General features: G+C 37.7%; 1 protein-coding gene across 1 annotated transcript in view; it reads right to left on the reverse strand.

The window, feature by feature from the left end:
- The window catches only part of LOC134747671 (kinesin light chain), a 57,692-nt gene that overhangs the window by 23,900 nt on the left and 9,237 nt on the right, over positions 1–24,555 (reverse strand). Inside the window, exons 2-3 of the mRNA XM_063682280.1 lie at positions 22,875–23,016; positions 6,123–6,336 (exon numbers count right to left, since the gene is read on the reverse strand). Of these exons, the coding sequence (XP_063538350.1) occupies positions 6,123–6,336; positions 22,875–22,903 (243 nt within the window). The 5' untranslated portion in view covers positions 22,904–23,016. The remainder of the gene's footprint in view (positions 1–6,122; positions 6,337–22,874; positions 23,017–24,555) is intronic.

Below are 24,555 nucleotides of genomic sequence, written 5' to 3' on the forward strand. Positions count from 1 at the left end.
ATGATTTTACATTTAATCAAGAATCAAGCCTCTTGAATCAAGCAGCACCACTAGAAAAACCGCCGTAAAGAAACTGAACTTTCATTGAGGAACATATGTATATTATAACGTATTTCTACAATGAAATAAAACCTATAACATTTAAATGAGTCACTTCAAACTCGAATAAATCCAAACGTCAGGGTAGATATTTCTTAAGAGGGTCAAATGGATTTATCCGAGTTAAGTCAAATGGGACTGGGCCGGTCACGTCTGCCGCATGCATCCAGACAGATGGGCTAGCATAGCTACCAAATGGATGCCAGAAGAGGGGCGCGGACCCGGCAGGCCCAGACGGAGATGGCGGGACGACCTAGACACCTTTCTCAACAACTGGCCGGAGGAGGCACTATATCGGGAGTCGTGGAAGACAAGGAGAGAGGCCTCATCTTATCTTATGGGGTCCCAGCACTGGGACACCATAATAGGCTAGTAAAAAAAAAAAGTTAAGCGACTCATTTAAATGTGATAGGTTTTATTTTATTGTAGAAATACGTATATGTTCACCAATAATGAAATTTCAGTTTTATTGATAACAATGTGACTAATTAACTGTTCCGGGAGATCGACAACTAAGAGTGGTATTCCATGCACCTGTCCAGTGTCCAATGTCATTGGGTCTCACTCTCTCATTACGCAAAATTTGAGACAAAATACACATTAGACAGGTGGTACCTTACACACAAATAGCACATGTCTATTGATGCTCGTATAGTCGCACGTTCAGCACTGCACTGCAAGTCAAGAGCATTACGGCGTGTGGTCCAAAAGAAATTCATTATCAACTAAATATCAGTTCCGAAGAAAATCGTTAATGTTCATACACAAATAGCATGTCTATAGAGGTACGTTTCGTATAATCGCACGTTGAGCACTCCAATTTACGGTGCGTGGTCCAGGTGAAATGTACGGACCTGTCAAAACAAGTAATAGACGCTTAGTACTCGAAATTTAACTTGTAACTTACACAAATCGACTTATTCCCACAGCAAGCACAAGAAGTTGTGTTGTGGGTACAAGAAGGCTTGTGTTGTGGGTACAAGATGGTGGGATACCAGTAATTGCAATGTAGTCTTTTTCGCAGCTGTTTTGGCTGCCCGGACAACCGTTTAGGAGATAATCGTCAATCTGTAGTCAACTGCACCAAAACCGGCGACCTCACTATGCATTATGCAATGCTTATCCACTTCCCCTTGTAAATATTAAAATTATAATGTATTTCATCTAATACAGAACACAACTTCTTTGCATAGAAACCAAGTTTTGAACAATAATTAACTCGTTTGGGGTACACGGCAACGCGTCATCAGCCTCACAAGTCACAATTAGGTTTTGTGGCTGGAGGGCTGCGTCATCATTTAGGGGACAACTTCGTTTCGCATCCTTGTATAGACAAGTAGTGCTTAGATAAAGGCCCTTCATAGCCAAAGCAAGCGCTTTTAATACCAAAATGTCTAACCTGTTTCAGTAATACATTTTTGTCTAATCACTTACTAAAGACCTAATAATAAACCAGGGCTCGGAACCGGTTTTTTTGAAAAACCCCTAATAGACCAATATTTTAAGTTATTTTATGCGTTTTACGTAGGACTTAATTATGTATTTAGGTAACAACTTTCGTATTATTAGATTTTCCCATTAAAAATGAAATAATAAACCAAATAACGAAAGAGAACGTATATGTTTTTTGTATAAGTAAATGTATAAAGAAAAAACCGGTTCCGAGGCTTGCAATAAACTATACACAGTACAGAAACTACCACACTTGGGCCACACGGCAACGCGTCATCAGCCTCACAAGTAGGCTTTGTGGCTGGAGGGCTGTGTCATCATTTAGGGGGCAACTTCGTTTCTCGCCCCTATGCAAGTAGAGGGGGGCTAGACAAAGGCGGAATTAGTCGATGGGATTTTGTATTGGTTTTTACGTCTGCGAAATGTCGAAATGCTGTGACGTTGATTATTTTTTATTTACAACTAGTGATGTGCCGTTACCGTAAATTACGAGAACAAAGAGAATCGTCGGGTAAATTACGCGGTAACGTTCTCCGTACGGGTAATTATGGAGAAAGTTGTCTAAATTTTCATTTTTTTTAACTATTTTTTACAGAATTTATTTTTATTTTGGTAATACAATCTGTACTGAATTTTTCAAAAAAATCTGTCAAAAGGAACTAGTTTATTACCAAAATTACCGTAAATTACCGCGTAAATTACGGGGAATCTTCCCCGCGAATGTTCTCGGGTAATTTTTCTAAGAGAAATTTTAAATTTATTCAATGATATAAATTTATTTTAGAGATGAAATAAACAATAAATATTAAATTATTTTGCTAATGTTTAATAAGTTTCATTCGATGTGCGATTTAAAGTGTTTTTAATGAAAGTAAGTACTTGCCTAACGAAAAATAAAGTGAGTTCTCTATTATTTCAGCTTAGTTGTATAAAATCCATCTCATAATGAATAAATTTATTCTTTATCAAAAAAAAATTAAAACTTATTATATACAGTGATGTAAACTAAAAACCATTAATATTTCAATAAGTCATACGTAACCAAGCTTGATGTGTAAGGTAGAGTTTGATTTGTAATGGCTTACATTACAACAAGTGTGTTTGACGATATTTTATTACATCTCATGTTTATTTTACGTTAGGCTGTTGTATTGTGAACAGGTAAGCGCTTATCAACTGGGTTCGCAATGTCCCACCACTAGTTACCGCAGGTAAAAAAAACTCGTGGAAACTGCAGTTTCTGTACTGTTTGGGTACTAACGGATTAAATTGGTTCCTGATGGCCCTCAAGAATCAAGATCCTGCATTTTATGTCCTGTTACTCGTCTCGATAGCGCAATGAGCACGTGATAGGATCTTTCAGAGTGGTCCCTATTACTGACAAACTAAAAGAAGGCTTAGATGGTCCGGCCATTAAATCCGTCTTACATTCCCACAAACCACGAGGTAAATACTGCAGTCATGAAGGTCATGCTAAACCTTCTACCGCTTCACCTACACATACAGCTAGAGGCCACCCCCCCCCCCCCCCCCCCCCCCGCCCAAGCGGTAAGGTTGCGAAACCTCAACGACCTCAACATATGTTCTAACCTGGGAGCTCGGCACACAATATGCCTGGAAAAACTGGACTGGACTTCAATACATAACGTACAAAGGACAAAATAAAATCATATGAGGACGACGAATCACGGAGGACTTATTCAGCACCTATGAACTGAGTATCTTCAGATCTGATGGGTCCAAAACAGACAGTGGTTCGGGTTCTGGAACCTTCTCAGAAGACCCGAACGTGTCCATTACCACTCCGCTAGGAGCTCATAACTCAGTTTTCCAAGCTGAGTGCATAAGGATCATCAATGCGGCGGCTACCATCACTGCAAGGAAGGGTAGTAGGATCCCTCCACCCATATACTATCCGCCAGTAGAGCACTCTAATGGCCCTAAACCATATAATTACATCAAAACTCATACATGAATGCCACGAACGACTAATGGAGACCTCCATATGGCAAACCTGTATCTCATAATAAGAAGCTCACCCTTCAATGGATCAAGGGACACAGTGGATCCTGAGCTAACGACGGTGCGGAATCGATTTTCCCAATGCCCTTTAGCAAGATACGCTCACTGCTACTGGAACTTACAAAGACACAGCACAACCAGGCTGGAGACCGACAGGCCATGCATGGCATCAATGAAAGACTCACGAAGTCGCGTCGCTCTTCCAGGATCCAGCAGGTCACCTTTCCTGTTGAGGGGTTGGGTTGGTTGGCTGGACTAGCTCTCACCCCCCGTTACGAAAACTAGGCGCCTGTCGTCGAGTTACGGAAACCTGCCTGTGCTACAATACAATTCAATATCCTCACAAGATTTCTGGGAAGACGAAGACCTCCAAACACATGGTAGTTCACCATCAAGAGGGAGATGAAAGTAGAACCTATGGTAACCCAGGATAAAGCGCTTTGGCTCCGCTGTACATTGAAGCCCAAATAGAGTTGGGACTAAGATAAGGAGAAACAAGTCTATAAATTATACCAATCAACCACGTGTCAGAAAACATTAATACACTTAATAATAATAACGTAAAAATCATTTAATTATTTTAAAACCACAAAACTTGTAAGCAAAATTCAATCCTAATTTAATATACTTCATGGGTAAGTTACCGTAAATTCTCGGTAATTTACGGTAATTTTCACTAATGAGAATTACGGTAAGTGCGTAATTTCTCGGCGGCACATCACTATTTACAACCGATATTATAATGAATATTAGGCTCCTAGACATTTGACTGAGGCGGTTGTTAAGAAGTTATTAAGGTTCCCTACGGACTGGTTGAAGGCTTAGCTGCATGAATTTGATTTGTAATAGGTACATATATTATGTAAGTAACAAACCGGCCAAGTGCGAGTCGGACTCGCGCACGAAGCGTTCCGTACCATTACGCAAAAAACGGCAAAAAATCACCGTTTGTTGTATGGGAGCCCCACTTAAATATTTATTTTCTTCCGTTTTTAGTATTTGTTGCTATAGCGGCAACAGAAATACATTATATTATTTTAAATACATCTGTGAAAATTTCAACTGCCTAGCTATCACGGTTCATGAGATACAGCCTGGTGACAGACGGACGGACAGCGGAGTCTTAGTAATAGGGTCCCGTTTTTACCCTTTGGGTACGGAACCCTAAATATGATTTATGGTCGTAAAATTAAGGTATTTTACTAGAAAATCGCTGCACAACTTATGTATCTAATAACCGCCTGATATAAATTGGTGACCTATATTTGGAACGTGAATATATAGGTATTTAAACAAACCAAAAGGTTGTCTCAAACACACATGTTTTGGAATCTTGGTTGGACTGTTTCACAAGAATTCGTACGTAGCTTTAATAATTAGTTACTAATATGAGCATATCGGCCCAATTACTCGACACAATTAACGAATGTCGGTGAAAACTTCTGCGTACTAATGCAGATAAATGAGATTGTAAAATACGACGACCTTGAACTACCAACTGACCTTGGCATACAACACCCCCCTCACCCCTCCCATCTATGACATTCAATTTGCAAATAGAATTTAATGTTGGAAATAGCCTAATTGTTTTACAAATATTTTAAAACCGGTAGATATTAGTGAGATAGCAAGGACTCCTATACATAGAAAGTATTATAACTTTTTAGTGTCGGTTCGCTTAAGAGACCTTCAGTCAATAAATATTAAAAGCTCCCCTCTGTCCTATATGCTGAATAAACATTTTAGACTAATTATATTCCACACAACTCCAGCAACCACTACATTATACACCTGCAAGTGCCCCCGTTAATTTCCATCTGGCGCGGTGTAAAATTCAAAAGGCTCTCCAGCCGCGGGCAGGCGACCTAAATGATGCTCGGCGGTCCTTTGCTATTGAGGCCGGCACGAGCTTTCAGCGTCGTGTGAAAGGAAGGGTTTAGTAGTTTTTGTAGTGCTAATTGAACGTTTTATTATTGTTTAATTGAGGTTTTGTTAAGGACTAGGATAGTGAACAGCCACCGGCGACTCATGAAGGTGCGTTCAGCGATTGAGGCACCTACATTTAATGATGCTCGGTCCTTTGCAATTGAGGATGCGAGCTTTCAGCGCCGTGTGAAAGGAACGTTTTATTATTGTTTAATCAAATCAAATGCGCCACGAGTGCGAACGGGTATTTGCTGTAAATTTATGCGATTATCGAATGAGTTGCGCTAATTTGACGCGCATTGGTGGTGAATTCACTAGACTGATGTACACGCATGCCGTGCTTTTTTTTATCCCAACCCTCAACCCTATCTTATCTAGACACAGACGTCATAATACTGATACAAAATCAATCAATCAATCGCTGACTACTACGAATCCAGCTGAGCGCTTCAATCGTTCCTACAGATGCGTTTTCTGACCAGCGCAGCCTTCTCATTTTCATGCTCTGCATTGGCTGGTTTCCCAGCAACAGCTGGTGTTGAGCCCTGAGGGCAGTATGCTCCGCGGCGGTGCACACCGGCATCTTGTTGAGCGCTTCAATCGTGAAAAAGAACTATAATTACCTGTGCCTCTCCAAGTCCTAGCTCGATAGCATCGATGCTCTTCCTGACCAGTGCAGCCTTCTCATGTTCATGCTCTGTAGTAGCCGCTAGCCCAGCCAATAGCTGGGCGTGTTCTGCCCTGAGCGCTTCAAGCCCCGCGGCGACGGTGCGCGCGCCGGCGACCATCTCCTCCTGCGACATCGCCGTCATCCTGCCGAGCGATTCGATCTTCTTTCTGTGTACAATAGAGAATAATGCTTAGTAAAAACATCCAATAGGTACGTCGAAATTTACTAGTTGTCCAATTATGACACTGAAAAGCGTGCCTAATAAGCATTGCATTATCCACAGTAGCCACTTAAACATGAATCTACCGCTCTGAACCAATGACCACTCTGTTGAGAGTGAATGACTAAGGAAAATGTTCAAGGCGGGAAAACCTTGCTTAGGTCACGATTGCTTGGTTTCAACATGTATACACTTACAGTATGGTCAATGTTAAAAAGGTCTACTTATACCAAAGAGGATATAATAAGATAGAGCGGTACTGTCATAGTAAATTTTGTAACCGCTGTAAATTCACTACCATCTAAAGACATACTTTAAAACTATAAATGAAGATTTATAAAAATACGTTAAATGATTTTTTTATTTGTATTAATTATTTTTATATGATTTCGATTTTGACCCATGTTCTTTCACTGAAGCGCGTTTAAATTATAAATAACAAACGAAACCGTCAGCGCCCTCTATACGAGAGTAGGCCAAAACTAGTGGCGCCCTCTGATCGAGAATCAAATTTTCGTGATTTTCGAGGCACGTTTTTTCCTTAGACTGTAATCCATCTATTACGGAGTTATTTCTATCTTTGCTTTTACCTAACTGACAAAGATGTCAAATATTCGCGGACGCAACTTTACTGCGAAAACTGTAAAAGTGCTTGTTCCTTTTCCTTGCTAATACACTTTTCAATGTTAAGCTCTGATTATACGTTAAATGTAAATAGCTCCTCGGATGTGCTCGGCGACAATTACCTAGTTGACCATAATATTATTGCCACAAAAACGCGTTAATAGTGCGGCGCAAAACTTCCACATTTGACGTATGTACCCAATCATGCATGACATAAAGGTATTAATACGACATACCTCCTATAATGATATAAATTATAACATCGCGTGTAGCAATATACATTCATAATCGTTTAAACCTTCGCTGCGTTCGCAATACGATGACATCAATATTACTGCAATGACCGAATGAGTGAATGAATCATTCGTTTGCAAATAATTGAGTCGAATGAGCGGAATGGAGGCAGATTTTTTATCTACGATTAAAGATTGTGCGTCTTGACAGACGTACTGTTTCGTAAATAATTAGATCAATCAAATTTCAGAAGTTGATACTCATTGCTTATTCAGTCCTATAACAATATTACACTGTGTAAGGTGCATTGGGATATTTGGAATAACTTCGAAAGCGGGTTAATTTAGCAAATGGCAAATATCTTATAAATTAGGAGCACTTTCTAACCCTTTCATAAAACTTTACGGGCCTGATTTAGTTAAATTATGTTATATCCCTCTCTTACAAACACATAAGTCAAAATGACTAACGCGTTTATGAATAATGCCATTAGTTTCTACTGTAGCTGTTCAAATAGATCTAATCAAATAGCGATCCGAGTAATTTGACAAAACAAATTAAATGCCTTATAGATCTTGTCATGAGTAGATTGAGCGGAATGGAGGCAGATTTGTTATCTACGATTAAAGATTGTGCGTCTTGACAGACGTACTGTTTCGTAAATAATTAGATCAATCAAATTTCAGACGTTGATACTCATTGCTGATTCATTTCTATAACAATATTACACTGTGTATTGGGATATTTGGTATACCTTCGAAAGCGGGTTAATTTAGAAAATAGCAAATATCTAATAAACTAGGAGCACTTTCTAAGTTTCTACTGTAGCAACAGTAAGCAAGATGCATTGGTAAGCTTTTACACAAATACTATATCAATTTTACTACAATGACCGAGTGAGTGAGTGAATGAGTCATTCGTTTGCAAACAGATCTAATCAAATAGCGATCCGGGTAATTTGACAAAACAAATTAGATGCCTTATAGACTTTGACCATTGAGCGGAATGAAGGCAGATTTGTTATCTGCGATAAAGATTACATGTGCGCCTTGACAGACGTACTGATTCGTAAATAATTAGGTCAATTAATTTGTGCGTGCTTCGTTGTACAATATATGTGGTATTGTCTATAAAAAGGGACCTTATTGTCGATGGCGCTTACGCCATCATTAACGATGCTCCGATATAAATACAATGCCGCGCGACGCCGTGCGGCGTAAGCGCCATCGACAATAAGGTCCCTTTTCATAGAAAATGCCCCATATTATTGCCGGTGACTGTGACGGTATGACCATAGTTCATAGTCCATAAAATTTTAGAGAGCTGTTTATTTCGGCCTTAAATTTTTTGGTACGTACGTTTTGAAAAAAAAAAAAACATTTTTCATTTATGATATTGCCATCAAATAAAGATTACGCTGGAAAAAAAAGAAGCTTGCCAAGGAGTTGTTAAAAGTAGTTAATTAGTAAACATAATTATCCCTTTCTAGTCTAGGCTAAAAGGAAAGTGCTCACTTGGTAAACATACTTAGCACAACACAACTCGTTTCCGTTTCTCCGCTTATATTTAATAGTCTAGTACTAGTACATTGGTAATTGTTGCATTTTTAGGGTTCCGTACCCAGAGGGTAAAAAACCGGCCAAGTGCGAGTCGGACTAGCGCACGAAGTGTTCCGTACCATTACGCAAAAAACGGCAAAAAAATCACGTTTGTTGTATGGGAGCCCCCCTTAAATATTCATTTTATTCTGTTTTTAGTATTTATTGTTATAGCGGCAACAGAAATACACCATCTGTAAAACTTTCAACTGTCTAGCTATCACGGTTCATGAGATACAGCCTGGTGACAGACGGACAGACAGACGGACAGCGGAGTCTTAGTAATAGGGTCCCGTTTTTAATACCCTTTGGGTACGGAACCCTAAAAAGAAGATTGTCAAGGCGTTGATAAAAATAGTTAGTGAACATATTTTTTTTTATGATGAATAAGCAGGCGTTTGACCACGATAATTATCCCTTTCGAGTCTAGGCTAAAAGGAAAGTGCTCACTTGGTAAACATACTTAGCACAACACAACTCGTTTCCCTTTCTCCGCTTATATTTAAGTACTAGTACATTGGTATAGTATGCGGTCTATCTACTGAGCTCGTTCACTTACCTGTACTAACAATGGCATTATGTTAAACAAAAGCCATTATTTCTTTTGTGCCTGAGCGCGTGGCCTTTGTGCCTGAGGCTCAGACACAATGGCCACGCGCTCAGGCACAAAAAAAAAATGGCTTTTGTTTAACAGAATGCCATTGTCAGTACAGGTAAGTGAACGAGCTCAGTAGAGATAGCGTTAACTATAATTGCTGCGTTTTTAAGGGTTCCGTACCGAAAGAGTAAAAACAGGACCCTATTACTAAGACTCCGCTGTCCGTCTGTCTGTCACCAGGCTGTATCTCATGAACCGTGATAGCTAGACAGTTGAAATTTTCAGATGTATTTCACAAAAACAGAATAAAATAAATATTTATGTGGGGCTCCTCATACAATACAACAAACCGGTTTTGCCGGTTTTTTTTTGCGTTATGGTACGGAACCCTTCGTGCGCGAGTCCGCCTCGCACTTGGTCAGTTTTTTCACGGAAACGTACGAACGTGCCTTGCTATTTCAGTCAGTCTCGGTACCAAAAGTACAGAGGTTGACTGAAGTAGCATGACAAATACGAACGTTTCCAAGAAAATACGATGGAAAAGAATTATGCACTACATCTGTATCTCTCTAATGGTGAGGATGGCAGATTTTGGCGCGTTGTTTCATCCGCTACTATTAATTGTAGAACTATTAACTGTAGAATAGTATAAGAAATCGAGTCATCTAACTCATGAGCACGCATGAATTCTCACTGCATACGAAGGAGCTCGCTCAAGACCATTCTCGGAAAGCAATTGATGTAAGTTATGCCACCGTGTTGCATCTCTTTCCTTATTGCAATTGAAAGTGACGCAGCCATATAACGCGACAAGCCACGGAGAGAACAGTGGTATTAGGTTAGTACCGGGAGTACCTTTGGGCACGTGCTGCGCAGATTCTCGGAAAGCAATTGATGTAAGTTATGCCACCAATTATATTCGTGTTGCATCTCTTTCCTTATTGCAATTGAAAGTGACGCAGCCATATAACGCGACAAGCCACGGAGAGAACAGTGGTATTAGGTTAGTACCGGGAGTACCTTTGGGCACGTGCTGCGCAGATGTACGGATTAACGCTGTAATTGGTGCAAAACGGCTTTAAATAGAACGACGGGGATGGCTACTCCATTTAAGATGTTAGTTCTGTTGTCTTTATAAATTATAGCCAGTGATAGCATAGATACGAAAGTTAATTTAAGTAATAAATACAATATTATGGGACAAGCTCAATAAGGCTTGCGTTGTAGATACTAGACGACGATATACGTCATAAATTAGCTACATATAAATACTTAAATATGTACATATAAAATATACATAGCTCAGGAAGAAAAATATATGTGATAAACATACAAATATATGTCCGTACCAGGATCCCGGGAGCCCGCGGTTCCAGGAACCCGGGACGTCCTGCTTCGTAGACAGGGTCATTACCAACTAGGTTAGGTAGCCGTTAGAATTTAGGCTACATCACACACTAGGTACCAGTCAATAGTGGACACCGGTAGAGAATCGTGGGCGGGATAGGCCCAGAAGGAGATGGCGAGACGACTTTGACACCTTCCTTTGCTACTGGCCGAAGGAAGCACATCAGAATCGGGAGTTATGGATAATCAGGGGAGAGGCCTTTGCCCAGCACCCCACCAGTGGGACTCAAATAGGCTAAGAAAAAAAAAGAACATTTTTACGCTTCAGACAGTAAAATAAAAATAAAGTGTTATAATGTATAATGCATTACACTAGATATTACCTACTTTAAGATTTCACCGCCATTTCACAAAACGGAACAGAGAAAGGCAAAGACGCATTTGCCACTCATCAACATTAACCCAGTCCATTGTAACCACTGACGGCTTGATGACTCGCTGATGCATTGACCTTCAATGTAGAAATCATTATCAAATGTAAAGTCACCATCAAATATATCGGAGCGGGTAAGATGCTTATAAATATCTGAACACGCCTCTATTGTCAAGGCATTAGAGTCCATGTATTATTGAGCACCTCGGCCGCTCCGGCTCCGATATATCAGACTGTAATGTCAGATTTATCTCAACGTAAGATATTGATGGTTAAGTAAGTTTAATAGAGAAAGTTGATATGTCCATTAAATTTGAACTTTATACGGTGTGAAATATAAGAAATATTGTATGAGACATGAAAAGAACGTCATGAAAGCCATATTATAGTGTCAACGTCAACCAACAAAGCAAATTTAATTATTAAGAGTATTCGACAAAAAACAGTTGTTAGATCTTGAGTCGGACTAGCGATAACTCGCTGACATGATCATAGATGATCTTTCGATTGTTTTGGAGATATAAGTATGTGTCAACTGTCAAAAACATGTTCCTAAATCGATTTAAGCAACTCACTTTGATAGTATTATTAAGTTTGATATCTATCTAATGGAGAAAGTTGTTGACTGTTAAATTATGTTTGACATGTCTCGAATAAACATTAGTTTTACTATTAAACTTCAACCAATCACTTTTAAAATTGAATGTAAGGTATTTTTACTTTTTAGTGCTCTCTACATTCAGAACTATGACTCATGAGCTATGAGTATAGGCGTCAACAAAAAATAACTGAATATAATATTTGCATCTCAGTTCAGACTACGTAAAATAACGGTTCTAGTCGTAAAAACAGTCTTACCAGTCTAACCATTCATTCAATTCTACGTACTCAGATATTGGCGAACCTCCGTGATAACATGCATAGTTGCATACATTTGATACATTTGTGTTACATACAGCGAAAGAAGTTGCGATTGGTCAATTTCCTCGACGTTCTAGGTAGTCATCGTTAAATTAGAGCATTCTTAGGCAACCAAACATGAAACTACCGTGAAAAATAATATTTTGATCTTAAAAATCGTGACACACACGGCGACGTTTTACAAAGTATTTGCTCGTAGGAACTAAGTACATGCTATTTCATTAGGACACTAGGTGGTCGAAAACTGCTTTAAATATTTTGAAGCCAACTTACATATTATGTACAGTCCGTTAACTCTCAGAATGACATTCGTTTTTCGGGTAAAATCGGACTTAATCGCGTAATAGAAAATGACAGTGTCTTACTGATTTAGTTGCAATCCAACACCCAAAGAGTGCAGTCGTCTTTTCAGCCTCAAACTATATAGAGTAGTTAATACCACCATAACTAGTAGTAACCATAACTACTAGTAGTAATATATATACGAACATTGCAAGTTAGATAAACGATAAAAATATTATAAGTTCAATCAATTATAGTTTAATACAGATAAATTTGAACGATCGATTCATGAAACTACAAAGATACCATCAGGAAGGCATAATAGCACAGGAAGAGCCGCGCCCGGTTTCATCACTCCACTAAATAGGTGGAAATGGATGTTACGAAAGCCCTAGGAAACGCCCCGTGAAAACGGGACTAAATGACACACTGATCGTCTCTCGATTTAGTGATTAGTCCTAATACCCTACAGTATCCGTAATGTTACTAATGTTAGGCTTCCGGGGTAATATCTGTAGATTAGATGATATGTAATTATGTACGTATAATGTGCCCCAATAAAGGAAATTTTGTTAAATTTTGATACCAATACGAAAATAATATACTTGTATCACTTTAAACTGCCGATTTTTTTCGTAATTCCTGGGTTGGCTCATAGTAAGACTTGTTACATATTCATACTCTGAGAATGGTCAGACAACATTAAAATAACTTATATGTACAAACATGGTTTCGTAAACTTAAATATTAATTAGATTAGCATTAATTAATTATCATAAACAATTTGTATTCAACTGTAAACAACAACAAAACTACTTGTTAGTGAAATAAACGAGTAAAAACTAAATTAAATAAAACTGATACAACTTTGGAACAAAACAACAACAACATGAAATCATTATGTGATAAGCATATCAGTTTGTTTCTTGTTTTAAGGATATTTTCCGGAATCATCCAAAGAATGCAAATATCTCGTGCTAATAACTTCTCTCAATCACTCTGATACCCTGGTACTTTAAATTCAGAACGAATAGCAAATGCTAGAACGTAGTAAGTGCATATTTTAGAGGTGATAAATATTCAAACAGTTTTTGTATAACGCACAAAAATTGGGGTCAATAGTGCTTCCTGCCGTTCTGTCTGTCTGTCGATCTTATCAGTATTCTATTTGCTTGTATATTTATAATTTTCGCGCGTGCAGTAACGGTTACACTGAATATGGCAAGGTTGGTCGCACATTATAAATATACAATAAAAAAAGTAAACAGTTAAATAGTTTGGCGGCCGACCAAACTGCTTGCACTACAAATAAGGTGTAGGCAACTGATCAATGGTAGGCCTTATTTTGTTGCAAATAAAGTTCACAAAGAGTTATTTAACTGGTAATATGTAAGGAATTTAAATAATGTATAATCTAATTCTGTATAGTGAGGTGCACGTTAAAAAGGAAACATTAAGAGATAGAGGATATTTCATGATAACGAAGCCGACGGCGTTGCGCGGAAACTTTGCATTCCACTTGAATATTTCAACGTTGATGAGAATTTCAGGATGACGTTTTTTAAGCCCTGAAATACACACTCTCAGTGAAATACTCACTGAAGTATAATATTGCCCATCTTTAGAATCAATTTTCATATTTTTAGCTTTTGTGAATAATTTGTTACAAAAATTTTACAGTGCATGTTCGTGTTTTTTTTTTACCGAAAGGCAAAGCGACAGTCAAAAACTCGGGCTTCGAATCGATACAGTCCCTCGAGAAAGGCTTCAAAATTACTATTTAAATGTATGGCAGCCGTATTGTGATCCAATAAAGCGCTACCAGTTTTTAAAAACTCCGTTGTTAGGGTTCCGTACCCAAAGGGTAAAAACGGGACCCTATTACTAAGACTCCGCTGTCCGTCTGTCTGTCTGTCTGTCACCAGGCTGTAACTCATGATCCGTGATAGCTAGACAGTTGAAATTTTCACAGATGATGTATTTCTGTTGCCGCTATAACAACAAATACTACAAAGTACGGAACCCTCGGTGCGCGAGTCCGACTCGCACTTGGCCGGTTTTTTTGGGTTCCGTACCCAAAGGGTAAAAACGAGACCCTATTACTAAGAGTCACCTAATACCTTACTATCTCATGAACCGTGATAGCTAATAGCTAGCTAGACAGTTGAAATTTTCACAGATGATATATTTCTGTTGCTGATATAAGGAACAAATACTAAAAATTTAATTTGTACGGAACCCTCAGTAGGCGAGTCCGACTCGCACTTGTCCGGTTTTTGAACCTACTGCACAATAAGTTTAAACCGTTATATTTCTATTTCAATTTTATTTTGCCATGTAGGTATACAAAGATACACTTATGTCCGTCAATTGTTTTATTTTATTTTATTCGGGATGCTTACTGCCTAATATACATATAGCACATAATTTCCTTAAAACTATAACATTTTTAATTATTCGACTAATACAATTAACAAATACAATAATATCCCATACATCTTTTTCTTCCAAATAATGTGACACTTTATAGTAAGATTGCCCTTTAAATATTGCCTTACAATACATATTAGATTTATGTAGGAGTTACAGAATAAGTTGCCCCCTAAGAAGGAATATAATTGCTTTGATATGTTTTGCATAGAAAGATTAGAAAGAAGAAATACTATAAGTATAAACCTTTTCATCCAAAGCTTACCACACACATACATTTACACATATTTTTACATTTTGTTTAAAAAAAAATTACCCATATAAAGCAAATGAATTGTACATTTTACATATGCATAGAAATATTTATTTTCATATTCTGAGCGCCTAATATTTAATTCAGCATGACTGGCAGCAAAATGAAATTTTGTACTTGCAAGACTTCGGGCCAAGGTTAATTAAAAATACCGTCTCAGACGGCGGCTTGAGCTTAGATATTTGGTTATTTTACCAAAGTAATTTCTACTGTATGAAATATGTGAAGGAACGCCTTCTATTTCCAACTAGTTTTATAAATAATCGACAAGAAATTCAGCAGCTTTTTAACATGATAATATTAATCGCAGACCGATAATTAGTATACCACACAGACAGATGCGTTGCAATAAAAACTTGTTTTGACCAAAGAAATCGATGCCAAAGAACTTATTTTCATTCCATATCCATCTTCACAATCACCATAAACAGAATCTCAAGCCCTAATAACCTTGAAGACCAGTAAAAGCATTAGCAATATAAGGATATTCTTAGTAAACAAGTATAGAGTAACCACCTTACTATAGCAGCAGACGACAATGAAGTGAAAATGCAAACGGAAGATTAAGTTAGCATTAGCACCTGCTGTGTAAAAACACGCAGATTAAGCAGATACATTGACAGGTGAGGAGATACTAGTTTAAAACGGGTTGAATCATCACGACCTGAAGGCATAGATAAAGGATACAATTTACCAAAGCAGACAAGGAAAGGAATTATAATGCCAGGATGGATATATCGGCATTTCTGCAAGCGATAATAGATAAATCAAATCAATTACACATCTTTACACATTGACTAAACCCTACAGTACGCTCAAGAAGGTTTGTTGTGGTTATGAATTGTATAGGTAATATACAAATACTTAAATTAGTACAAAGAAAACAACCATGCATAACTCAGGAACAAATATCTGTGCTCATCACACAAATAAATGCCCTTACGGCTTACCGGGATTCGAACCCAAGACCATCGGCTTCATGTCTTTAATGTCTCTAGCGATGTGTTATAGTTACAAATTCGTTTTAAATAGGAACAGAACATAATATATTTATCATATTATAATTGGCCATATAGCAGATAACCTCAAAAACAAAGTAAAATCGATAAACCCAAATATAGCAAGAAAATATTGTAAGTAAAGTCGGTAAATAAAATACTAGCATATTGAACTAACTTATTTCACTTAGAGAAAACCGTGACAAAAGAGTAATTTTAGTCTCTTCCAAGCCGGCGGCACGCGACTATAGAAAATATTAAAATGTCGGGTCAATAGTCTGCCACTTAGCGTATAGAACTCTATTTTTATTTCAGTCATGAGCACGCGTAGGGCTAGTTAGAAATCTATCAACAACCTCTTAATAATTCAATTGTTTTCAATAAGTACATATGAAAGCTCTATAAGCGCGCCCTACGATTTTTTGTCGTGCGATAATTTTGTCGCAGAAATGCAACGTATGTATTTATATGTCAGTCGGTGCACGCATATACGACAAAAAATATGTATTACAGCGCGATTCTAAAATCGTGTCGCAACAATTAAAATCGTAGTGCGTGCTTGGACTTGCTTATGCTTATAAAACGTTTTGGTGTAAAAAAATTAGGAATACCTAAATGTTTAGTTATTATGTTGAAAATAAAACAAGTCATGCTTTCATACTCTCCATTTTCGATACTCGGGACTGAACTAGCAAAAATGGGCTAAGTAAAACCAGGTGAATAAACAGCGCAGTTATAAATGAAGCATAAATGACGTTGCTTAGATCTTACAAACGCATATTCTTATAAAACAACAATCAACATGACGAAATGTAATCAACGCCAAGGAATATACAAAGCTACAAACACGAGACCTCGTATCGATAAAAGATCAAGTCAACACAGATATCATAACCCTGAAGTCACCGAAACAGCCTTAGTACGGGCCTTGCCGAATTCTCCCCTTGGGGGGTGCGACGTAGAGCGCATAGAATACCCGTTGCTAAGGCAACGAGGGGCGACAACCCTCTTGCACGTTTCAGTTTTCGCTACAACACACTTGTTTATCAGGATGATTTACTGCCTTTAACAGAAGTTAGCTAAAGTCGGAAACTACAAACTGAATTTAAAAACTGCACGGACTGCAATATGAGCTGCAGCAAAATGTGCATTCAAAAGTATAATGTAGTTTATTGCACCCCAGACCCCACAGTAATACCGGTATAATGAGAGATGGTAAAATGTAACACAAGACTTCAATTAACAAAATGTTACCGGTAAAGCCAGACATAACAAATGGAAACTCGTGAAAAACGAGGTTTAGGGGAGAGTTTACTGACGCGGTATTTTGTGGGTTTTATGAATAAGGGAACGCGTTTGGACACGAGCCAGCGAAACAACGTTAGAGAAAGGTGTACAGAACACACTTTATTGAATCTGCGGAACTGCAAACGCGATCGAAATTTTGAAGATATGTTTTGGCAGTGGAATTTCCAGTAAAAAGTTATCATGCCAAAGTAGAAAACAAATCCCGGCTGTTGTGCTTTAGGAAGGAAAATGTTGTTATGTATCATCTAGTCCATATAATATGATCCATGCTCATGATAGTTATGACGATAAAGATAATCGTAACGATAGTCTATGACTAGCATTGAATAATGATTAAAGAAAAGCATCATCGTATCAATCACCGACAACAATTTCTGAAAACCAATGAGTCGCGAATGAGCAGGCAAATGACCCTTCGCTAGGACCATCGTAAAAGGATACAGTTAACGTAATTAAAGCGTGGACAGAGAATCGATCTGTCTAGACAACGCCAGACTAGCATTAAACATTACTCAGCTGGGATATCGGCTGGTTTATGCCTTTCAGGCTTTGGAAATGGTTAGCGGTAACGGTAAGGGACGGCCAATTTGTAAAGCAATTTTGCAGATTTAGTTGGGCGTATCCTTTCATGAATCCTTAACAACTGATATGGAAAGCAAGGATTGTACGAGCAAATAACTGACAAAAAGAAATTGGATGTATAGATAATTTTTAGGGTTCCGTACCCAAAGGGTAAAAACGGGACCCATTACTAAGACTCTGCTGTCTGTCTCCAGGCTATCTCATGAACCGTGATAGCTAGACAGTTGAAATTTTTACAGATGATGTATTTCTGTTGCCGCTATAACAACAAATACTAAAAACAGAATAAAATAAATATTTAAGTGGGGTTCCCATACAACAAACGTGAGTTTTTATGCCTTTTTTTGCGTAATGGTACGGAACCCGTAGTGCACGAGTCCGACTCGCACTTGGCCGGTTTTTAAATTATTTGATGCGATTGAGAGTACGTCGTTTTTATCAAAACGGAAACAGATAATAATAAGATTAAACAGGTACCTTATTGCCACCTTCAAACTTAAACGCTATTAATTTCTAAGCCACTGTTTTTGAGAGATTTTAGAAAACAAAAACTTTACGGAAAAATATATGATTAGAATTGATCAAACACGTGGTTATATAATATATATTTGTATTATAGCTGTATTTGCCTTTCTGCCTAAAAATTACGATTTTAACGAACCCTTTCAATATGCGAAGGGAAGATTTGGCATCTACACAAAATTACTTGTCAGTGTCAGCAAATACACAGAAAATAATGTGAAAACTCTCCATTACCTCGCCGCATTTCTAACAAAACGATATTTCCTCTCCGCCAGTGTCCTTGGTAAAAGGTCTGGCATCCTTGAACCTCCCCGGGAAATTGTCGGCTCAGACTTGTTAGGAACTCAACCTTGAAGCAGGCATTTCATTATTACGCTTCAAATGAACATCAATTTGACGGGACTGTCTTACGCTGTGTCTTACGTAAGCGAACAACTCGCGAACGCGAAGCGAAGCGTTTGCAACGAGATCGAGATACGTAGTACGCTGCGTGAGGAGATTTGGTTGAAGGCTTTATTGGAATTTACGTGCGTAATAAAACTAATAAACCTGTAGGTATCAGGGGCCCATTTCTCGAACGGTATTAGGCTAATATTATTAGTCCACAAACTGTTAAATCGTGGGTTTCCATGACAACACACTATAATATTAGCCTAATATTGTTCGAGAAATGGGCCCCAGATGTAAGAGACGTACAAGTGGGAAGTTTAAGAGATAATAAAAGGAGGAGATATATGGCTTCGATTCGACGGGTATTGTTTAGAGGCCCGTAAATTCAGGACAAAAAACTGCTCGTAAAACTGTTAGAAGCTGAACAAAATAGATCAAACTAAGCGAAAACGAACCAGTTAATATGATAAATAAATGACTGATTCATGAATAATCTATATTTCATCTAATTTCAGTGTACTCCAAAAGACAGCATTTCAAAATTGAAGTATCCCACACGTTTTAAATATGACGATAAGATCTCCGTCCATTTCGTCCCATCGCCGACATTTTAGACTAATGATGAGTCATTCCACAAGTCATTACGAACCATGTCATAAGGTAGGACTAGGGAGGCGGCGAAAGTACATAATGAATATGGACTGGAGTAGCTGTGAAAGCATTATGCTCATCATAATGTGTGAGTTTTATTGTTGGTAAATAATATTGGGCTTTATCAGTCAGCAGCAGAAGGCAGAAGTGGCTAAGCGTGCCAAATGTCCAAATTAATCTACATACACTCTTATTCTTTTAACAACAAAATTTAAACAACAGTTTCTCTGCTGCTGTTCTGATGGTCTCATTCTGAACAAATGTAATAAAAACGACGGTAAACGAAAAGGTTTAATTGGAACGAAAAAGTTAATTCGGTAAACGAAACGCGAAAGACTTTGAGCAAAGAAGTTGTGACTGAAAATTTAATTTCACCGAGATACTCGTAATTAACTTGTTCAAGAAAGCAAGACCCTATTTTACTGAAATAGACTTATTAAACGTCAAAGAGCATTGGCTGGAGTTAAATGTCACATTCATGGTTGCATTGGTTGCTCGAAACAAGGCTTAGCCCAAAATTGTTCCGACTATAACTGCACTACTATAATATTAGCCTAATATTGTTCGAGAAATGGGCCCCAGATGTAAGAGACGTACAAGTGGGAAGTTTAAGAGATAATAAAAGGAGGAGATATATGGCTTCGATTCGACGGGTATTGTTTAGAGGCCCGTAAATTCAGGACAAAAAACTGCTCGTAAAACTGTTAGAAGCTGAACAAAATAGATCAAACTAAGCGAAAACGAACCAGTTAATATGATAAATAAATGACTGATTCATGAATAATCTATATTTCATCTAATTTCAGTGTACTCCAAAAGACAGCATTTCAAAATTGAAGTATCCCACACGTTTTAAATATGACGATAAGATCTCCGTCCATTTCGTCCCATCGCCGACATTTTAGACTAATGATGAGTCATTCCACAAGTCATTACGAAACATATCATAAGGTAGGACTAGGGAGGCGGCGAAAGTACATAATAAATATGGACTGGAGTAGCTGTGAAAGCATTATGCTCATCATAATGTAAGTGAGTTTTATTGTTGGTAAATAATATTGGGCTTTATCAGTCAGCAGCAGAAGGCAGAAGTGGCTAAGAGTGCCAAATGTCCAAATTAATCTACATACACTCTTATTCTTTTAACAACAAAACTTAAACAACAGTTTCTCTGCTGCTGTTCTGATGGTCTCATTCTGAACAAATGTAATAAAAACGACGGTAAACGAAAAGGTTTAATTGGAACGAAAAAGTTAATTCGGTAAACGAAACGCGAAAGACTTTCAGCAAAGAAGTTGTGACTGAAAATTTAATTTCACCGAGATACTCGTAATTAACTTGTTCAAGAAAGCAAGACCCTATTTTACTGAAATGGACTTATTAAACGTCAAAGAGCATTGGCTGGAGTTAAATGTCATTCATGGTTGCATTGGTTGCTCGAAACAAGGCTTAGCCCAAAATTGTTCCGACTATTTCTGAACTTTCAACGAGAAAGGCACTCAAGACAGGTAGTAAGCTAGTAAGGTTGTTACTTCAGCAGTATCTATAGCTTTTAAAGTTGGCTGTTCTTTTACACAGAAGCCTTTTTAGGGTTCCGTACCCAAAGGGTAAAAACGGGACCCTATTACTAATACTCCGTCTGTCTGTCCGTCTGTCACCAGGCTATCTCATGAACCGTATTAGCTAGACAGTTGATATTTTCACAGACGATGTATTTCTGTTGCCGCTATAACAACAAATACTAAAAAGTACGGAACCCTCGGTGGGTGAGTCCGACTCTCTCTTGTCCGGTTTTTTACATTGCGTCATGCAATAGCGTAATCCGTTAAAATACTTGCGGTCATGGCCGCTGTATATTAGAGGATCCACTTCTTTTTCTACCATACACATTCTAACCTAACTGTTATCATAATTCACAATTCCTTTTAAAAACGAACGAATGGGGTCCGGTTGTAAGTGTAATTTATCCTCGAAATCCAGCCTTATGGTCATAAGCACCCAGTATCTTATGTTTCTCTTCTTCGATTAAATGTGTCCCTATCGTGTGCTCATTTAGGTAGAAAATGTTTCCGCCAAATTGGGCAATCGCGAACCTTAAAATAGACTGGAACTTTCCGAAGGGTTTCATAGTTAGTAAAGTTTACAGCTTAATGATGGAGAAAATCTAAAAGCTTCGACGAAAATAACAAGGACCGATGTATTATGTTATTTCTAAATGAGAATTCTATTATTAGAATATACATTTAATTATAGATTTGAGGAGAACAATGGAAACATAGGCGATTTTGATTTGAAAACGAAGTAAAATCAAGAATAGTTATTTGTTATACAAGGGTGCAAAGTTGTATTTTACCCGCGAGTGTGTAATTGAAACACGAGCTAGTGAAAGGATTCTATAGTTGAACCACGAGCGAAGCGAGTGGTTCTAAAATAGAATCCTGAGCGTGGCGAGTGTTTTAACACACGAGAAGTAAAATACATTTGCACCCGTGTGTAACACAAAACTTTTCCCCTCACTATAGCGAGGAAAGTGCAACATCCACAGGCGTTAAATCATCTTCATCACTGGAATCACTTATTTTTTTACGATATTATAACAGAAAACACTGGAAATTCTGATTTTTACGTGAGTCGGTGAGAAGTGTTTTAAGTAAAAAATTTGTTGACAATGTTGACATTTCTGTTCTGACGTATGAAATGTCAATGATGCGTTTTGAAATTGCATCGACTCAACTTGTGCGTTCAGAATTATATTTTTATAAATAAAAAATCTAACGTTTCTTATGGAAATTTAAGGTTTATGACTTAAAATTATTAAATAAAGCTAAATTTGGTCTTTTTTATTACATTTTCAAACCATTTATTTAATGATAATTAATATCGAGCGAACCATTATTATGAGCGTTTTACGTTTTGTTATCTGTTAAGCTACTTAAACACGCTCCATCCAAGGTCAAATTACTTTCCCCACTAGTGGATAAAATGCGTTTTTCCCCGCTTGTTTTAAAGGATAAAAGACGGCTTTCCGAGCTAGTGAGGGGAAAAATACATTACCGCTCCGAATGCTGCCATTATGATTTTGTTAATTTATGCACGTGACAGAAAAGGGTTCAGCACATGTTAATACAATATAAAATCATTGCGTTTCCCTTTCCCACACTAAGTTGACCTGATGCAAGCATTGTCTTGTCGCACTTAGTTGCTAATGAGGAAGAAAAGATGTAAATGCTTCAGTAATTCATATTCATACTTACATTCTATACGCGTTGAGAGTCTTCGACATTATCAACCGCTTCAACGAATATCCATTCCACTACACACCCATCACTACACGAGTATTGGAATCACAAGCACTTACTTCAATAAAAAATGTATCAAAATATTCCCGTCTAAACACTGAAAAGAAATGGTATTGTAAAAAAACGTCGCCAGACATTAACAGTACGGAAGGTATTTTACTCCCATTCTGTTAGAACATTAGGAAAAAATTACCGTAGTTATAGTTAGCTAGGTAAATATAGGGCACCGGCTAGGGCACCGGTCACGAAACGGCACTGGCGACCTTGGAGGACAACGCATAACTTGTTATGATTCCGAATGAGAAAATTGTGTAACACTTATATGCTAATGGATGACGTAAGAGTTCTGGAGCAAGACAACGCCGTTGAAGATTCCGAAAAATATCTCCGTCATAGAATCAATCCGCAACTATTCCTTCCAACTAACTAAATCTACCAAGTCATTTCCTGATATAATAATTCGCTTCCTGAAGATCCAAGCTAGAATTTCCTATCGTACCTTTGGCTTTATTCAACGAGCGTTGACAGCATTGGGGCTGCATTCAGGTCACGAGATCGAAACGGGGCTGCAGCTAGCGTGCCAAGGATTAAGAGATAGAGGTTAACAGTCGGTGCTCTAGTTGACCGAGGAAATAGCGAAATTGTCGACAATGGAAACTAGATTCGTTAAAGCTTTGAAGAACCTCGTTTACTTTGGTGCAAGAAAAGAAGGGAATTTTGCAGTTTACACAATGATATCTAAGATTTAACATAAAAGGACCAAGATTTTACAAAGTATTCTTATTTATTGATTATTTTATTGGTTCGTTCAGAATAACAATGAATGACTTTTGTCTTTCATTTTAGGATTAATCCCGATTACATTTAAAACAGTTTTGTCCGAGAATGCCACTTATGGATATGTTTTTGATTCTTTTATAAATATTGGTGAGGTTAAAATAGTCTAAAAAATATTTAAGCATACTAAAGAGTACACACAGGTCTCTCAGGGTCTGTAGTCAAAAGTAATACACGAAAAACCTTTTGTTGTTAATATTGATATCGAATTTTGGACAGTATTGAAACCCTGATCAATGAAATCGAGGACAATGTTTGTTTAGCTAACAAAGGACGGAATGTATTTGTTGGAAAAACAGATAGATATATTAACAGTTTTTGAGGCGCGCAAGTAATATTTGTTTAGGCTTTTAGCTATTATAAAAAAAGAGGTAGAGAATTCATATATTTATTCAAGGCCAATTCCCTTGTTAATCAATAATAAACTTGACAACTCAAAAGTAAAAGTTATCTATCTACCTCAGGTCATCCACGTGTAGTTTTTGGCACATAACATTAGGAAAAATATATCGCTCGCCAATTCTTGCTCAATTCCGACGTGTGCGATAGCAATAGGTGATGTGCGCGTGTCAGAGCAGGACAGATGTACAAACTCGATATTAAAATAGAGACTCCTACGCAACGCGGTTGGAGTGTCGTTGATCCCTGGATCGTCCGTTATCGATGTTTGTTTGTTTTTGAGCAATCATATCATCAGTGTTGGCCGAACGCTAATGCCATTAACCATTAAAAATTAACAATTAAAAAGGTTAATGGCCATTAACCATTAGCCATTTAATTCGGATTAAAGTTAATTCGG

This window comes from Cydia strobilella, chromosome 15, assembly GCF_947568885.1.
Source record: "Cydia strobilella chromosome 15, ilCydStro3.1, whole genome shotgun sequence".
NCBI classification, from domain to species: Eukaryota; Metazoa; Arthropoda; class Insecta; order Lepidoptera; family Tortricidae; genus Cydia; species Cydia strobilella.